The 19,569-nt window shown below is 34.9% G+C and overlaps 1 protein-coding gene across 1 annotated transcript; it reads left to right on the forward strand.

Annotated features, from left to right (window-relative positions):
- Positions 1 to 10,314: 10,314 nt before the first annotated feature.
- Positions 10,315 to 10,824, forward strand: LOC128036151 (uncharacterized). Its single transcript, XM_052627039.1, has 2 exons — positions 10,315 to 10,579; positions 10,664 to 10,824. The coding sequence occupies exons 1-2, from the start codon at positions 10,315 to 10,317 to the stop codon at positions 10,822 to 10,824; spliced, it is 426 nt and encodes a 141-aa protein (XP_052482999.1).
- The last annotated feature ends 8,745 nt before the right edge of the window (positions 10,825 to 19,569 follow it).

Here is a 19,569-nt window from a genome sequence, read left to right on the forward strand (position 1 = left end):
GCCAAAACTACTTCACATCACTATCACACATAGGCTTGTTCTCGAGCTATTCATATTCGCGAGTCTGCTTACACAAGTTGTCGGTCATTCGTAACTACTCAGTGCTGCTTACACAAGCGGTCAGGTATCCGTAACACATGCCGGATTACCCAGTCACTGGTAGAACTTATAAGACCAGTACCTGGATTCACTTAGTCACAATTTCACATAGGTTCCTAGTAATATGTCACCTGTATCCTATTCTATTCTTAAGGTTCAATCGGGAAATTTCTCACTTGTCGATATTTTCTCAAAAACATCAAATATTCAGCCACATTTCACAAAATATATCAAAATATTAAAGCGTAAGTAAAAACGATGCATTATTTACATAGAAACTTACCTCAGTCCAAAATATCAAATGTTTACGTCTTAGTCCACGACCTTGCCTTTTCCTCTGTCAAGGTCAATTCCTCGTCTTTCTTGATAATCAAGCTCAGAAGCTTCAAAACCGCTAGCTATGTCTTCCACATGTGAAATTCGGCCAAGGGGTTGAAGATGAGCAAAATTTGGCTTTTTAATTCATTTAATCACCAAATTACTAAAATGCCCTTAACATAAAAATATTCTATTTCACCTATTTCATGTCCATTTTTGTCCAACAAATTACCCAATGGTCTAATTATCTTTTAAAGACCTCTAATTTAAAATTTCATAGCAATTAGACACCTCTAGCTTCTAGAACTCAAGTTTTGCACTTTTTTTACAATTTAGTCCTTTCGACTAAATTGAGTGCCCAAACGTCAAAATTTTCGAACGAAATTTTCATGAAATCATTCTGTACATCTGTAGATCATAAAAATATTAAAATATTAAAATTTTCCTCATCGAATTAAAGGCCCAAAAACCACTATTCTGACAAGGCCCAAAATCGGGCTGTTTTAACTCTCCCCCTTCACAGATTTTCGTCCCCAAAAATCTTACCCGAAAAGAAGTTTGGGTACTGTTTTCTCAAGGCTTCCTTCGGTTCTCACGTAGCCTCTTTTGCTCCATGTCTTTTCCACAACACTTTCACTAAGGCTATACTTTTATTTCTCAATTGTTTAACTTCCCAAACCAAAATCTTTATCGGTTCCTCATCACAGGTCATATCCGGTCGAATCTCAATCTCCGTCGGAGAAATTACATGTGAAGGATCGAAACGATATAGTCATAACATCGATACATGAAACACATTATGAATTCTTTCTAACTCTGCCGGTAAAGCTAATCGATGCGCCACTGGTACAATCATTTCAATAACCTCATACGGCCCAATGAAACGAGGACTCAACTTACCCTTTCGGCCAAATCTCAAAATTTTCTTCCACGGAGATACTTTCAGAAACTCTTTATCACCCACTTGAAACTCGATTACTTTTCTTTTCAAATTTGCATATGACTTTTGTCGATCTGAAGCAGCTTTCAGACAATCACAGATTACTTTCACTTTCTCTTCGGTTTCTTTAACCAAATCAACCCCATAAATCTGTTTCTCACTGAGCTTGGTCCAATACAAAGGAGTTCAACATTTGCGACCATACAATCCTTCGTATGATGCCATATGTATACTCGATTGAAAACTGTTGTTGTACGCAAACTCGACCAAAGGTAGATATTTTTCCCAACTACCTTTGAATTCTAAAACACAACATCGGAGCATGTCTTCGAGAACTTCAATTACTCTTTCGGATTGACCGTCGGTTTGCGGATGAAATGCGGTACTAAAATTCAATTTCGTAGCCGAGGCTTCTTGCAACCTTTTTCAAAAACTTGAAGTGAAGCTCAGATCCCTATCTGAAATAATAGACATAGGCACTCCGTGCAAGCTAACAATTTCGGGAATATACAACTCAGCCAACTTATCAAGTGAGTAGTCGGTACGAACCGATATAAAGTGAGCCAATTTCGTCAATCTATCAACCATAACCCAAACGACAACTTTCTTTTTCGGAGTCAGAGGCAAACCTATCACAACATCCATCATGATTCCGTCCCATTTCCAGTCGGGAACCATCACTTGCTGAAGTAAACCCGAAGGTACTTGATTTTCGGCTTTCACTTGTTGGCAAATCAAGCACTTTGATACAAATTCAGAAATATCTTTTCATACCCGACCACCAATACAATTTCTTCAAATCATTATACATTTTTGTACTACCTGGATGAACTGATAAATAACCACTGTGTGCCTCATGTAAAATTTTCTAAATCAGCTCATCATCTTTCGGTACACATAACCTATCACGGAACATCAAGTAGTCATCTGATCCGATTATCAAATCTGAATCACAACCTGATTCACACTGAGCTCACTTGGCTTGCAATTCACTATCATTCTTCTCAGCTTCACAAATTTGCTGAAGAAATAACGGTCTAGCCCTAAACTCGGCCAAAATTGAGCCATCATCAGACAAATCCAAACTCGTACTCATAGCTCTAAAAGCAAATAAGGATTTTCTGCTCAAGGCATCAACGACTACATTCACTTTTCCTAGGTGGTAATCAATCACTAGCTCATAATCTTTTATTAATTCGAGCCATCTCTGTTGTCACAAATTCAAATCCTTTTGATTCATCAGATACTTCAAACTCTTGTGATCGGTAAAGATTCGACATTTCTCACCATACAAATAATGATGCCAAATTTTCAAAGCAAAGACTATAGCAGCTAATTCCAAGTCATGCGTCAGATAACTCTTCTCGTGCAGTTTCAACTGTCTCGAGGCATAATCTACAACTTTGCTCTCTTGCATCAACACACAACCAAGACCATCCAATAACGCATCACTATAAATCATGAACTCTTTCCCCGTCTCAAGTTACACCAAAACCGGTGTCTCAATCAATAATGATTTCAATTTCTCGAAACTTTGGTGACATTAATCGGTCCATTCAAACTTAATATTCTTTTGCAGCAACTTAGTCATAGGAGAGGCAATCATCGAGAATCCCTCGACAAAATGTCTATAATACCCGGCTAAGCCCAAAAATCTTCTAACCTCGGATACATTCTTTGGCGGTTTCCAATCAGCAATTGTCGAAATTTTGCTTGGATCAACCCGAATACCATCACATGAAACTAAGTGTCCCAAAAATCCAACTTCACGAAGCCAAAACTCACTTTTATTAAACTTAGTAAATAATTTCTTTTCTCTCAAAATCTGCAACACAATTCTTAAGTGTTCGGCATGCTCGGACTCATCTCGGGAGTAAATCAGGATGTCATATAAAAACACAACTACAAACTTATCCAAATACGGTCAAAAATTTCGGTTCATCAAGTCCATAAATATAGTCGGAGCATTAGTTACACCGAAAGGCATCACAAGAAATTCATAGTGTCCATACCTCATTTTAAAACCAGTTTTTGGCACATATAACTTTTTAACTCTCAACTGATAGTAACCGGATATCAAATCGATCTTTGAAAACACTACCGGCCCTTTCAACTAGTCGAACAAATCATCAATCCTCGGTAACGGATACTTGTTCTTTAAATTCACTTTGTTGAGCTGGTGGCAGTCAATAAAAAGTCTCATAGATCCGTTTTTCTTCTTTACACACAATACGGGAGCACCCCAAGGAGAAAATCTCGGTCTCACAATTCCCTTATCTGTCAATTCTTGCAACTAAGCTTTTAATTTTTTCAATTCAGTTGGAGCCATTCTGTACGAAGCAATCGAGATTGGTGCAGTATTAGGTAATAAATTAATAGCAAATTCAATCTCTCTAATCGGAGGTAACCCAGGTAATTTTTATGGAAACACATCTGAGAATTCACAAACTACCGGCACTGATTCAAGTGTTGACTCAGACATATCAGTATTCAACACGTATGCAAGATAAGCTTCATACCCTTTTCTCATGTATTTCTGAGCAGACATGTACAAAATAACTATAGGCAATTTATTTGATTCATCTGTTTCAACCTAAAGAATCTCACCATTTTTGCATTTCAAGTCAAGGGTTTTCTGTCTACAATTTACCTTGGCATCATGCAATGTCAACCAATCTATACCCAGAATAACATCAAACTCATCAACTGGCAACAACGTCAGATTAGCCGAAAAACAGTGACCTTGAATCATCAAAGGGCAATTCTTGCAAACCTTATCAACTAACACATATTTGCCTAAAGTGTTTGACACTTTAATCACAAATTCAATAAGTTCAACAGGCAAACTCTTACTAGATACTAAATTCACACAAACATAGGAATGAGTAGACACGAGATCAATCAATGCAATAACATTAATATCATAGAGAGAAAATGTACCAGTAATCACATCGGGAGATGACGCATCCTCATGAGCATTATGGCATAAGTTCTAGTGGGTGCTCTAGCTTCTAGCTTCATAGTTGAATCTTTCACTACACTTTTACTGCTAACTCCATTTCCAGCATTTCTTAGTGGTCTACCTCTGCTGGCAGTATTATTCGGTCTAACACTCTTAAATTTTTCTTCCTCAACCTTCTCAGGATAATCTTTAATATAATGTTTTTGAGAGCACACTTAAAACAAGCACGGCTAACCATATAACACTCACTGGGGTGCCGTCTGCCACAATCTTGACATTCAAGTCTATTGGATTTAACATTACCCACACTTGCCATTGAAGTAGCTTGGGTTTTAGAACCCGATTATGATCTCCTATGGTCTCGGTGTGAATACCCAACTGAAATAGTCAATCGAGGATTCATCTCTTTGGACTTCTTTGACTGAGATTGGAATGACTTACTCATTGGCCTTTTTCTTGCATCTCGGGCCTCAATCACAACTTTTTTCTTTTCTTTGTTCAGCTCTTCGGCTTTGCAAGCTCGATCAACCAGTACCACAAATTCTTTCAGCTCTAAGATTCCAACTAGTAGTCAGATATCCTCATTCAACCCATCTTCAAATCTCTTACACATAATAGCCTCGGTAGACACACATTCTTGGGCATATTTACTGAGTCTAACAAACTCTTTTTCATATTCTGCCACAGAAATTTGGTCATGCTTTAACTGAAGAAACTTTTTGCATTTTTTATTAATGAACCGTTGACTTATGTACTTCTTTCTAAATTCCTCCTAGAAAAAACCCCATTAACCCTTTCTTCCGGAACCACAGATACCAGTGTCTTCCACCAGTGATATGCCGAGTCCTTCAATAAAGATATAGCACACTTTAAACATTCTTCAGGAGTACAAGAAAGTTCATCAAATACCCGAATAGAATTCTCAAGCCAAAACTCTGTTTTCTTAGGATCATTATCTATATTAGCCCTGAACTCTTCAGCCCCTTACTTTCGGATCTTATCAACCAGAGGCTTATTCAGTCTTACCATTTATGTACCTTGAAGAACTAAGGGAATCGATTGGGGAATAGGAGGGGTTGGAGGAGGTTGGGCGTTTTGATTCACCCGAATAAATTCTGTGTACCAATTATTCATCATATAAAGGAAGGCTTCTCGAGCCCCATCTCCCTGACTATGTGTTTCAGATCTACTTTCAACTGGCGCGGTCCCTTGCACAGGAGCCAGTGCATTGCTCTCTACATCATCAGCTACAGCTCGGTCGGGATCCATTTACAATATGAAAGCACAATTTAAATCGTCAGGAGTCATCACACTATCACAGTATATTTATGGCTAAACTCTCACACATGCTATGTTAGTCTGAGAACCGACTAAACCATGGCTTTAATACCACTAAATGTAACACCCTTACTAGTGTCAGACTTCGGGACAAGGTACGAGGCATTACTAAACTTAAACATAACCAATCATACAAAACCGAGTCATGAAATTTTATCCAAATTAAAACTTTTCATATTCCATCATAAATTCCCTAATATGGGCTTACAACACCCAATACATACTTTGAAAGTGGTTCAGGACCAAACCGAGAACTTTTGAAAACTTTTAAAAAAATTCATGAAAACAAGGGCACACGCCCTGAGCACATGACCATGTGGTCAGCTATGTGGATGAAAGTTAGGCTATTTACCAAGCCTTTTTCCATCCAAATATTTACACACTTATACCAAATGTCTCAACACACAACATGGCACTCTCATAAATGTACAACTTAACCAATAATAGCCAACATCAATGCCCCTATACAAAATGAACTATCAAATAACATAGACCAACATTTTAGGCCAAATCAATTATGACACATAAAAAAATAATTAAGTCCTCTATACATGACATAATTCATAATATTTCTTTCAAAATACCAAAAGAGTGTTGATAGTGTGGATGGATCTCCGACGATCTCCGTACCCCAAGCTAGCTTGGTGATACTATAAAACAAGGGAAAGAAAATGGACTAAGCATATAGCTTAGTAAGTTGGTATGTAAATAATAAACAATTTATTAACATGCTTTTATCAATCCTCATATTGTGTTCTCAAGATAATACAATCATATTTGCACATAGTTTCACTATTCACTCATGTTCATATCACGCTGTCTATGCAAGTCATAGTCAATAAATTATTTACATCTTGAGCTACCGAACTCCAAATTAAGATTTGCTAAATTTCTCTGAAACTAGGATCATATATCTTCTTACCATAAAATTTTCAATAGCTATGGTTTAGCAGATAAGTACATTTTATTCTTTAAAGTCATTCTGTTCTGCTATCTAACAGTTTCGACCCTTCTTCACTAAAAATTAATTATCTCCTCATACGAGATTTGAATATGTTCCTATTTGTTCCTATTGAAAATAGACTCATTAATAATTTTAAACATATAAATTGTAACCCATAATTATTTTTAAACAATTTTAATGACTTTCTAAATTCAAAACAGGGGATTCCGAAATCACTCTGACCATGTCTCATAAAAATTCAAATATCTCATAATATGAAATTCTCTTGCTTACATCATTTCTTTTATGTAAATTTAGACTCAATAAGCTTTAATTTCATATCTTATTAAACCTCTAATTTGATTTTCACAATTTATGGTGATTTTTCAAAGTTATACAATGGCTGCTGTCCAAAACTATTTTATTACTAATTTTACTCTTTCATGTTTTCTTTGTATTAACTTTCATTTACACACACATAACACCAAGCATGTCCATAGCTAGTCATTCCAATAGCTAGTCATTATCAAATAATTACAAGTCTTCATAGTCATACTTAATCCACATCAACCTTAACAAAATTCGGTCACATATCGAGCACATTGCTCATGAATATATATATATACACATGTACCTGCACTCATTTATCACATAATCACAATCATTTACACTTACTCATTTCCTGTTGAACACATCAGAATATTAACGGATACATCAAAATATTGCACATAGTGCCACACTTGTAGCCAAAGCTACTTCACATCACTTATCACACAAAGGCTCATTCTCGAGCTATTCACATTCGCAGGTCTGCTCACACAAGTTGTCGGTCATTCAGAACTACTCAGTCCTGCTCACAGAAGAGGTCAGGTATCCACAACACATGCCGAATTGCCCAGTCACTAGTAGAACTTATAACACCAGCACCTGGATTCACTTAGTTACAATTTCACATAGTTTTCACATAGGTTCCTAGTGACATGTTACTTGTATCCTATTCTATTCTTAATGTTCAATTGGGAAATTTCTCACTTGTCGATATTTTGTCAAATACATCAAATATTTAGCCACGTTTCACAAAATATATCAAAATATGAAAGTGTAAGTAAAAACGATGCATTATTTACATAAAAACTTACCCCGGTCCAAAATATCAAATGTTTGCGTCTTAGTCTATGACCTTGCCTTTTCCCCAGTCAAGGTCAATTCCTCGTCTTTCTTTATAATCGAGCTTGCAAGCTTGAAAAACCCTAGCTATGTCTTCTTCATGTGAAATTCGACCAATGGGTTGAAGATGAGCAGAAATTGTCTTTTTAATTCATTTAATCACCAAATTACTAAAATTCCCTTAACTTAAAAAAATTCTATTTCTCCTATTTCATGTCCATTTTTGTCCAACAAATTAACCAATGGTCTAACCTTTTAAGGACCTCCAATTTAAAATTTCATAGCAATTAGACACCTCTAGCTTCTAGAACTCAAGTTTTGCACTTTTTTTACAATTTAGTCCTTTCGACTAAATTGAGTGCCCAAACGTCAAAATTTTTGAACGAAATTTTCACGAAATCATTTTGTACATTTGTAGATCATAAAAATATAAGAATTTTTTCTTAGTCGGATTAGTGCTCTCAAAACCACTATTCTGACTAGGCCCAAAATCGGGTTGTTACAGCTCTTCCCTGGTATTATTGCACCAGTGTCTATTTCTCCCTCTCACATTGCACTAAAAGAGCTTAAGGAATTAAAAATATAGTTGCAAGAATTGCTTAATTGTGGTTTCATTCAACCAAGTAAATCTCCATGGGGTGTGTTGGTTTTGTTTGTAAAGAAGAAGGAAGGTACTTTGAGGTTGTGCATAGACTATAAGTAGCTGAATAAGTTGACCATCAAGAAAAAGTATCCATTGCCTCAGATCGATGACCTATTTGATTGATTCCAAGGAGGGACTGTATTTTTAAAAATCTATCTGAGGTTAGTGTATTATCAGCTAAAGGTGAAGGAGTCTTACATCTTAAAGATGACATTCAAGACCCGGTATGGGCATTACGAGTTCCTTGTCATGTCATTTGGTTTAACTAATTCTCCTATCGCGTTCATAGACATATCTAAATCAGTTTGTGGTTGTCATCATAGATGACTAAGGAGGATCACGATGCACATATGCGGGTTGTTTGGCATATATTATTGGAAAAGTGCCTCCATGCAAAGTTGAGAAATATGCCATGTTGTATCGGTAGACGAAATTTGTGTGGACTCAAAAAAGGTTGAGGGAGTTTTGGAATGGAAACCATTGAATAGTTTTGCCAAAGTTCAGTGTTTCTTTGGTTTGGCTGGTAATTATCGTAGGTTCATAGAGGGGATTTCCATTATTGTTGTAGCCTTAATGAAACTACTATATAAAAATGTAGTGTTTGATTGGACGGATGAAAGGCAGAAAAGTTTCGAGCAGCTTAAGGCAATTCTGACTGAAGCACTTGTGTCGATTCAACCAAAGTCTAGAAACAATTTTGTGGTTTATAGTAATGTTTCATATATGAGACTCGGTTGTGTGTGTATGAGGGTAAGGTTATGGCATGTGCCTCAAGACAATTGAAGCCACATGAGCATAATTACCCAACTCCCGACATGGAAATAGTTGTTGTAGTATTTGTGCTTAAGGTTTGGCACCATTATTTCCATGGTGAAATATGTATTTTCTTTAGGAATCATAAAACCCTTAAGTACCTCCTCACCTAGAAGGAATAGAATTTAAGGCAAAGATGGTGGATTGAACCACTAAAGGATTATGATTGTGTGATAGAATATCATCTCGGTAAAGCAAATGTAGTCGTAGATGACTTGAGCAGGAAGTAGATGACTGAATTGCAAGATATGTTTGCACATTCGAGTGTAACCAGAGATGGTGGGTTGTTAGTTGAACTTCAAGTAAAGCTGACTTTGTCTCAGCAGATTAAAGAAAAGCAATTAATAGATGAGGATTTGGTAAAAAAAGATTCGGCAAGTAGAACAAGGTGTTAAAGGAGAATTTGATTTTAATGCAAATGGTATATTGAGTTTCTGAGGGAGACTTTGTGTGCCAAATGATGTGGCGTTAAGGCACGTGATACTTACCAAAGCACATAGTAGCCTTTGCGCTATGTATCCTGGTAGCAATAAAATGTATAATGATCTCCAAGAGATGTACTGGTGGCCTGGTTTGAATCATGATGTTACAGATTTCGTGACTAGGTGTTTAATTTGTCAAAAGGTGAAAGTGAAGCATCAGTACCCTTCAGGTTTGCTCCGATCGATTAAGATTCTTGAGTGGAAATGGGAAAGGATCACCATTGACTTTGTCTCGAGTTTACCTTTGACCCCCAAAAAGGATTTTGTATGGGTAATTGTGGATCACTTTTCAAAGAGTGTGTTTTTTGGCAGTGCGTACTAGCTACTCTTTGCAGAAGTTGGCAGAGTTGTACATAGCTAAGATTGGACTTCTCTATGGTGTTCCAGTTTCCATTATTATCGATAGAGATCCATGTTTTACCTCTACATTTTGAAAGAGTTTGCAAGAGGCTTTGGGTATGAAACTTAACTTCAGTACAACTTATCACCCATAAACAGATAGATAGTAGGAAAGGGTGATTAAAGTTCTTAAGGATATGTTATGTAGTTATGTAATACTTACCTTTACCTAAATTTTCCTATAACAATAATTTTCAAACGAGTATTCAAATGGAACTATTTGAAGCGTTGTATGGTAGGAACTGTAGGACTCCCTTTTGTTGGTCAGAATTGGATGAAAAGCGGATCATTGTGCCAGATTTCGTTTTGAAAAAAAAGGAGAAAGTGAAGTTGATATGTAAGAGGCTGAAGGTGGCCTCAGACAGGCAAAAATCTTATATATATTTGAAATGTCATGATATCGAGTTTCAAGTGAGATATAAGGTGTTTTTGAAAGTTTCACCTTGGAAGAAGGTCCAAAGTTTCAGATTGAAGGGTAAGTTGAGCCTAATATTTATTGGATCGTATGAGGTCATTGAGAGGATTGTTCCGGTAGCTTACTGACTCAAGTTGCCATCAGAACTTGAGCGTAACTATGATGTCTTCCATGTGTCCATGTTACAAAACTATTTATCGGACACATCTCATATTGTTCCGGTAGAAGAGATCAAGGTTCGACCTGATCTCACCTATGATGAGGAGTTGGTTGAGATTTTGGCTCAAGAGGAGAAGGTTTTATAGAATAAAAGAGTTTTGTTGGTTAAAGTTTTATGGCGTAACCATAAAACAGAAGAGGCTACCTGGGAAGCTAAAGATGTGATGAGATGTCAATATCCTTATCTATTTAGTTTAGGTAAACTTCGAGGATGAAAATTTTTTTAGAGGGGGGAGTTGTCATATCCCAAAAATCGTGTTAGTAGAATTAGGTTATTAAATTGACGGATTGAGTCGGATACCAAAATTAGGGTCGTAACTAATTAATAAAGATATTAAAATAATATAATCAGGTTTTTATTTTATTAATCAATTTAAAATAAAATCTAATTATGAGATCTGATTTAAAACTAGTGGGTTTTAATTGAGTTAGGACCTAACTGGAAAAAAAGAAACAAGGGGGTTACCAATAGGGCAATTTGCCCAATTTTTCAAAATTGGAATTTTACTTGGAGTCACTCACATCTTCTTCCCTCTCAAAAACCTAACTCTTTCAAAAAATTCCCTAAACCTAATCAGAGGGTTTCCTTCGAAATTGATTGATCCTTTCAAATATATTAACCTCCCAAACACCAAATAACCTTTAATTTCAAAGAAAAATAACGTTCTCTTCTCCAAATCTCGTCATTTCTCTTCTTGTGTTCAAACTCGTGTTCTAGCTATAACTCATTGTTTCCAACAAATTAAGGTAATTCAAATTGAGTTTTAAACAATTGTATGGAGATTTATTCACAGTTCATGTTTTTAAAGCAAGCTTGGATTTAAAAATGGCAAATCACGTAATTCTGAGTAAACTTGTGGTTTTAAAGTGATTTTTTATTCATTTTAACCTAATTAGAAAGTATTTCTCTTTAATTTGATAGATCATTACCGAATTTTTAAGAATCAAGAATTTTCCCCTTTTACAAGTTCTTAAAAGCTTAAATTTTTCGAAAATCTTAGATCCATAGATGTGGGTAAATTTAATCATTTATATATGAAACTAAATGATATTTAGGATGTTTGAAATAAAATTGAGGACTAGCTAGTTTTCAATAGTGAGAAAGGAGAGTCTTAATCCATGTTTTGTTGTGTTCAAGGTTGTTTTTAATGGGTTTGCAATGTGTTTATTGTGAGTGCAAAGTACTTGATCAAGTGAGATCCTTTACAAGCAAGTCAAAAGGCAAGGAGAAACATGTTTGAGCTTTCAACTAGTAAACAAAAGTTTGATCAGTGAGTGTTTCGTAGCCGCTATTGGTATGCGTGATTGATAATTTTAATCGGATGCTTAGGATTAGCCTGAAACACTATCCTAAGTTTCGAGAGTAAGCCCTTCCTATACTTTCACATTTTTTGTAACATCATGCTTATGTAAGATGTGTTGTGATACATGATGCTAGTGCATCAGGTAAAGTGTGATAATACACGATTGTGGTATCTGATTTGTTTTTAATTTTAATGCATGCTTATGAGGTTTGATATATGACAGCTCAATGAGCATCATTGTGGCAATTTTAGTGCAATTAAATTTATAACTAGAAATCATGTAATGTATGAGATTGTAATGTGAAACTGATGAACATAAACAGAGATTATGTGCATTAAAATAGTAAATAAATGTGTAATTATGGATATTTTCCCCTTTTGAACTCTTGAAACCATTGGATATAGTTGGCATGCCATTGGATTGTGAGTACACACCCTTGTGTTTTGTGATATAGGTGTTGAGACCCCAGGACAAGTTGGAGAGATAAAGGAATGTTAAGCTAAGCTCCATTCATTGGGACATGTTGGAACGTTCTAGAGTGTTTCACTTAATGCTACAATTATGAGACATGTTAGACTCTTTGAGTCAATGGTGTTATGGACATCCGTTTTGACCAATGTGTGGTGATTGAATCCACCTATATGTTTCATATTCTAAAGTTTCCAAATTATCATTATTTGTAATATATATGTATATGTTGTGTTGTATGTGAACATATGTGATTGAAAATGACAAACTCATGAGATAATGAAGCATTAAAATGTTTCTTTGACTTTTTAGGAAATAGGATGTGAATGTGCCTTAGTATGCTTTTCGTTAACCTATGTTATTGTGTACGCTTTGTAGTACTTTCAAACATTCACTGAGCTTGTTTGAGCTCACACTCTTTATTTAAATTCTGTAGAGAAATAGTACTTTCAGTGAGTGTGAAGTGGGAAGGAAGTGATCCACACAAGGCATTGTGGTTAAGTATGTTTCATGGTGATGAATTCTAGGAATAAAGGCAATGTGGGATATTTTTGTTAGAATTATACTTTCTTATGGTTGCTATATGTTTTAAGTTTTGTTTTGTGAACTATTTGAATGTTTATAACTGATGCTCATTAGTTATAAGTTAGAAAACTGTTGCAAGAATATTTTCAGAATACACAATTTAGGCTTGGTTGAGTTAAATATCATTTGTAAATTAAGAATGAACACTGCTTCAAGCATTAGTTCTGCTATAGCTTTGAACTTTTAGCAAATTAAGTAGAAGTATCAATACTCGGGACCAAACAATGAATACCTTACCAAATGAAAAGTTTTAAAAAATCGATAGTAACCAAGTTTGGTATCGATACCCAAAGATGAGTATCGATAATCGTGACAAAAATACTGATACCTCCACAAGGTATCGGTAAATTGTTTCAAACCAAATTTGGTAGAGAGCTAAAATGGTATCGATACATACTTTAGTATCGGTACCTAGACATAAGAAATTCTGCCTACTTTCATAGAATCTATACTATTTTGGAGTTTTAAAATTTATTAAAATGGTCATTACTTCTCAAGTAAATCCACTTCTATTGCCACTTAAGAGTTTAATTAGTCAAGATTTCATCTGTAACGGTTAACTGTGATAACATTTGTAATTACTTGTTGTTGTGTATGTACCTGTATAAGTTTCGATAGTTGCTATAACATCCTATAATGTGGGTCCGATGATTGGGCCAGGTTACCGGTATTATATTTGGTGGTCTCAGAGTGTAGGTTATTCAAACACCCAAACCTAAGTTGTTAATACTAGAGACTAGAGAAACATAACCCTTGGACCTAGATTTTAATAATACCTAGACCGTTTGACTTCCTTATCTTTGTACGAAATTATTGTGAAATTGCTTGTTTTGGGTAGGATTGAGAATGCATTGCCTTTATTGAAATGTTTTTACAATAATATGCCTTGGATCATTGTTGCAACTCACACTCTTAGTTTGTTTGTGTGTGTTTATAGTAGTTACAATATGCCTCGTAGACGTGTTAAAGTGAATACGAATGCTCCAGAGGATGGTACATCCTTTGCACCACATGTGCCGCTAGTGCAGGAGGTAAAGTTTGATAATACATAAATGTGGTATGTGATTTATTGATTTTAAATACACGCTTCAGCGATTTGATATATGATAGCGTAATAAACACAACTTTGGCACTTCTACTGCAATTAAATGTGTGACCCAAAAGCATGTGACGTATGAGATTTTGATGTGAAACTAATAAACATGAATAGAGAATATGTGCATTAAAACAGTAAATGAATATGTGTAATTGTGTATGTTTTGGTCTTGTGTACTCTTAAAACCGTTGGATATAGTTGGCATGCCATAGGATTATGAGTATTCACCCTTGTGTTTTGTGATTTGGGCGTTAAGGCCCCCGGACAAGTTGGAGAGATAACATAATGTCAAGCTAAACTCCATTCATCGAGACATTTTGGTGTGTTAGAGAGTGCTTAGCTTAATGCTACACTTATGGGACATGTTAGACTATTTGAGTCATTGGTGTGATTGAGATCCGTTTGTCCAATGTGTGGTTGTTGAGTCCACCTATATGTTGCATATTTTGAAGTTGCCAAATTATCATTATTGGTAATATATATAAGTATATATTGTGTTGTATGTAAACATATGTGATTGAATGTGAAAAACTCATGAGGTAATGAAGCATGAAAATGTTTCTTTGACTTTATAGGAAATATGATGCAAATGTGCCTTAGTATGCTTTTCTTTAACCTATGCTATTGTGTATTCTAAGTAGTACTTTCAAACATTCACTGAGCTTGTTTGAGCTCAACTCTTTATGTGAATTTTGCAAAGAAATAGCACGTCCGAGGAGTGATAAGTGGTAAGGAAGTGATCCGCGCAAGGCATTGTGGTTAAGTATGTTTCGTGATTTTGAATTCTAGGAAGAAAGGCACTGTGGGATATTTTTGTTAGATTAGAATTTCTTATGGTTTCTATATGTTTCAAGTTTTTCTTTGTGGGCTATTTGAATGTTTATAAATGATGCTCATTGGTTATACGTTAGGAAATTGTTACGTGAATATTTTCATAATACACGGTTTAGGCTTAGTTGAGTTAAATAATAGTTGTAAATTAAGCAGGAACACTACTTCAAGCATTAAGTATGCTTTAACTTGTGGACTTTTAGCAAGCTAAGTAGAAGTATAAATATTCGGTACCAAAGTATCAATACCTTACCAAATGAAAAGTTTTCAAAAATCAACAGTAACCAAGTTTGGTATCTATACCCAAAGATGGGTATCGATACTCTAGATAGAAATACCGATACCTCCACAAGCTATCGATAAATTATTTTAAACCAAATTTTGTAGAGAGCTAAAATGGTATCATTACGTACTTTAGTATCGATACCTAGACATAAGAAATTATACCTGATTTTTTAGAATCTATACATACTCTAAAATTTTAAAATTTATTAAAATGGTCCTTACTTCTCAAGTAAATCCACTTCTAATGCCATTTAAGAGTTTAATTACTCAAGATTTCGTCTATAACAGTTAACTGTAATAACATTTGTATTTACTTTTTGTTGTGTATATACTTGTATAAGTTCCGATAGTTGTTGTAACATCTTATAACGTGGGTCCGACGCTTGGGCCGAGTTAGCGGTGTTACATTTAGTGGTATTAGAGTGTAGGCTATTCAAACACTCGGACCTAAGTTGTTAATACCCAGGACTAGAGTAACGTAACCCTTGGACCTAGATTTTCATAATACCTAGACCGTTTGACTTGAGTATCTGTGCATGAAATTATTGTGAAATTGCTTGTTTTGGGTAGGATTGAAAACACATTCCCTTTATTGAAATGTTTTTACAATAATATGCCTTGGATCATTTTTGCAACTCACACTTTTGGTTTGTTTGTGTGTGTTTATAGTAGTTACAATATGTCTTGTAAAAGTGCTAATGCGAATACGAATGCTCTAGACGATGGTCATCCTTTGCACCACATGTGCCTCTAGTGTAGGACGTAAAGTGTGATAATACATGAATGTGGTATGTGATTTCCTAATTTTTAGCGCACGCTTAAACTGTTTGATATATGATAGCTCAATAAACACAACTATGGCACTTCCGAACATTCACTGAGCTTGTTTGAACTCAACTCTTTATTGAATTCTACAGAGAAATAGTACATCTGAGGAGTGTGAAGTGGTAAGGAAGTTATTCGCGCAAGGCATTGTGGTTAAGTATGTTTCGTGGTTTTCAATTCTAGGAATAAAGGCAATGTGGGATATTTTTTTGTTAGCATTAAACTTTTTTATGGTTTCTGATGCGATCCCGGTCGCATCATGTTACGACACAACTCGATGCTACCGAGATTGGCCCAAACTCGAGGGGCCCAAGTGCAAAATAAAGTTTTTAATTTCAGTTTGTCAATTTGGCTGCTGGAAAATAAGGACTTTGATTCATTAATTTTAGTTATTTTAGTTTGTGTTTTAATTATGTCATAGTTTGCACATCATTAATATGTGTTCGCATTTAATAAAGTCATGCATTATGTAACTTTCATGTTAGTTAAGTTTGCATCATTAAATTAAGTCAAGTTAGTTTAATTATGTAACTTTCATGTTAGTTAAATTTGCATTTCAAAACCATGCATTTAAGCATATTAGTTTAATAAATGAGTTCTTTGGACATTTATTCAACTCATCTTAGTTTTAATTAATAAGTGTTTTGTTGAACATTATTTAATAAGTGTTGTTCTTAATTAATCTAGTTCCTAGGACTATTTATTGATGCAAGAGTTAAGTTCATTTAATTATGCTTCTTTAATTAAACTAGTTCTTGGAATAATTATTGCATATATGTTTTAGTTCATTTATTTAAGTAAGTTTAATGTCTGTTATGATTAATAAGTGTTTTCCATGTGTTTCATAAACTCATTTTAATGTGTTTATTGCAGGTGACATTTCAGCTCATAGTGGTTACAATATAAGGCTGTTTTACAGTTAATTAAGTGGTTGTTCAAGTTATTTTCAGTTACAATTAAAGGGGCTGTTATAAAGGAAGCTTAAACATCATTAAAGGAGTGTTTAAAGAGCATTTTATGACCGTTAAAATTTGGCAGCAACCCTTCTTCTTCCAGCAGTTTTTTGGAGCTTTCAAGAGAATTTAATCAAGCCTTAAAATGTCATTAAGGAGTTGGTTAAAAGATGGTGTCTATTCAGCTGGCCAAGGACAACTCAAGAGTCATTTTTAAGCCATTAAAGACATTCAAATCAGCTGAATTGAAGTGATTTTTATGGAAGGAGTTATTTGGTTCAAGCATAAGAAAAGACATGAGTTTTTATGGTACATTAAGTTGGATGTTTTTGACCATTCGGTTACCTTGTTCTAGCATTATAAATAGATGTAATAAGCCTTAGAGATGGAACTTTTGCTGAATATAGATGAAATATTTGAATTGTGAGCTATCCAATTCTCTTTGTTCTTACGAATTGATTTGACTTATCAAGCATAGCTTGTGGCGTCTATCTTTTCTTTGTTGTTGAACTTATCACCTTTGGTGTGGCGTTCAAAATACCTTTGGTTCCTATCATAGTTGATAGTGGGTCAAGGTTCCTTGCTGTTTCTTTAAACCGAAAAACACCTAAGAACCATTTTGAGGCTCAGGTCAACAATTCATTATTGCTGGTTCATTCTCGGTCTTAGCCAATTAATTTGTTATTGTTTCCTATTTATTTTGTTTATTACCTTTGTCTTAAGCCGTTATCTCTATTTTGTTTCTTTTAAACCGAAACGATTCTATTCTACTCAATTCACGATCGGGCAACACAAATATGACTCGACTCAACACCGAGGTGGATCATATCATTTGGTATCAGAGCTAGCGAATTTGGAGTAAGAATCGACGTTGTTGGCATTACGGTATAGTAGTTTTTTTCAAAAATTAAAAAAAACAAAAAAAACTCAAAAAAATTCAAAAAAAATTCGAAAAAAAATTAGTTTCCATTCAAACTCAAAAGATTGGTTATCAAGTTGTGAAAAAATAATAATAAAATTTCGTGAAAAAAAATTGTGAAAAAAAAAGCTAGTTTTGAAATTTTGTTTTTGTTTGCTACCCAAATTTTAGTCATTACTACCTTCTACTATCTCGCCACACCCAACCTTTTCATTTCTTTGTTTCAAGCCTACCTTCCTTTGTCCTACAATATTCTTACCAAGCCCAAACATCAAGTTTGTAAGCCGACCGACAATAACTGCTAATTAAGTTTAAATAATTCCTAAGAACTTAGAGAGAATGAGTGAGTGGAAAGAGGCAAGAGAGTAGTGAGTTTATTCGAGAGGGAGAAAAAAGCCAAGTGTGTGAGATTTCTTTGTGAGTGGATAGTGAGATTCTTTGTTGTGAGTTCTTAAAAAAAATGTCACAAAGTCTGGAAAAAAATTCAGACAAGGGAGTTGGATTCCGTCCTGTAAGAATTGTTGGAGGAAGTGTGCTAGATTTTACACTCCAAGCCTTTACGCATGAAATGGAGCATCTATTTGATCGAAAACTCAAACCCATCAAGAAACGATTGGATCGTGTCGAAGAGCGGAGTCATCGAGCAAGAACCAACGGGAGCAAATTTATCCAAATGAAAGGACAGAAATGAGATCATCAAGGAGACGAACATTCGACGAATATGTGAAAAGAGACCCTTATCCAGATTCCTATTCTTCAAGGAATTTAGGCTGAAATAAATCCACCTACGAGTTTGAAGCCTATCAAGGTAACGAACGAGAAAGCACAAGTCATTCTTCGTATGCATCAAAGTATTAATCTACGGAAAAATCCTTACGAAGAAGTGAATGTGTTTCGTATAAGAACTCATCCATAAAGGTTTATTCACGAAGAGTTGATTGTGACTCTTATGAAGATTCTTCCACTTCTTTCCAATGAAAAGTCTATTGTTCTGATTCTTTTGTATTATCTCCATTTTGTAATAAAGTTGAGAGAAGAAAAAGAGAGACGAGAGAAAAAGAAACCGAAAAAGAAACAAAAATTGAAAAAGAGAAAAAGATTGCAGAAAGAAAAGAAAGAGTACGAGAAACAAGTGTTGTTGAAAATGAAAGAGAATTGATGAGTGAAAGTGAGTTTTCAACAAACAAGGAAAAAGAAAGAGAAGTTGAAAAAGAAACGAGTGGAAAAGATGAAAGTCAACAAGAAAAAGCGAGGAATGTTTTTACTAACCAATCTGCGAGTTGTCCTCGTATTGTTTCTTCTTTCCAGGTTTCTAGAGATTCAAATGACAAGTTTCAACTTCATTACCTTACTGATGAGAGACGATTCCATTTGATCGAAAAAGGTAAGGTTCAAGCGCTTAAAGGTAAGCAAGGTAAGGAGTTTTTAGTCAATGAATCATGGCAATCAGGTTTGAAAGTTGTTGATAAAATTTCCGATAACTGAGTTTTTAAAAGATCTCCTTATTTTGATTTGGTTAATTGTTACTCGCTATTTGTGGTTGATAAATTCGTTTTAAGTGGAG

The sequence above is a fragment of the Gossypium raimondii genome, chromosome 13 (assembly GCF_025698545.1).
Source record: "Gossypium raimondii isolate GPD5lz chromosome 13, ASM2569854v1, whole genome shotgun sequence".
NCBI lineage: Eukaryota > Viridiplantae > Streptophyta > Magnoliopsida > Malvales > Malvaceae > Gossypium > Gossypium raimondii.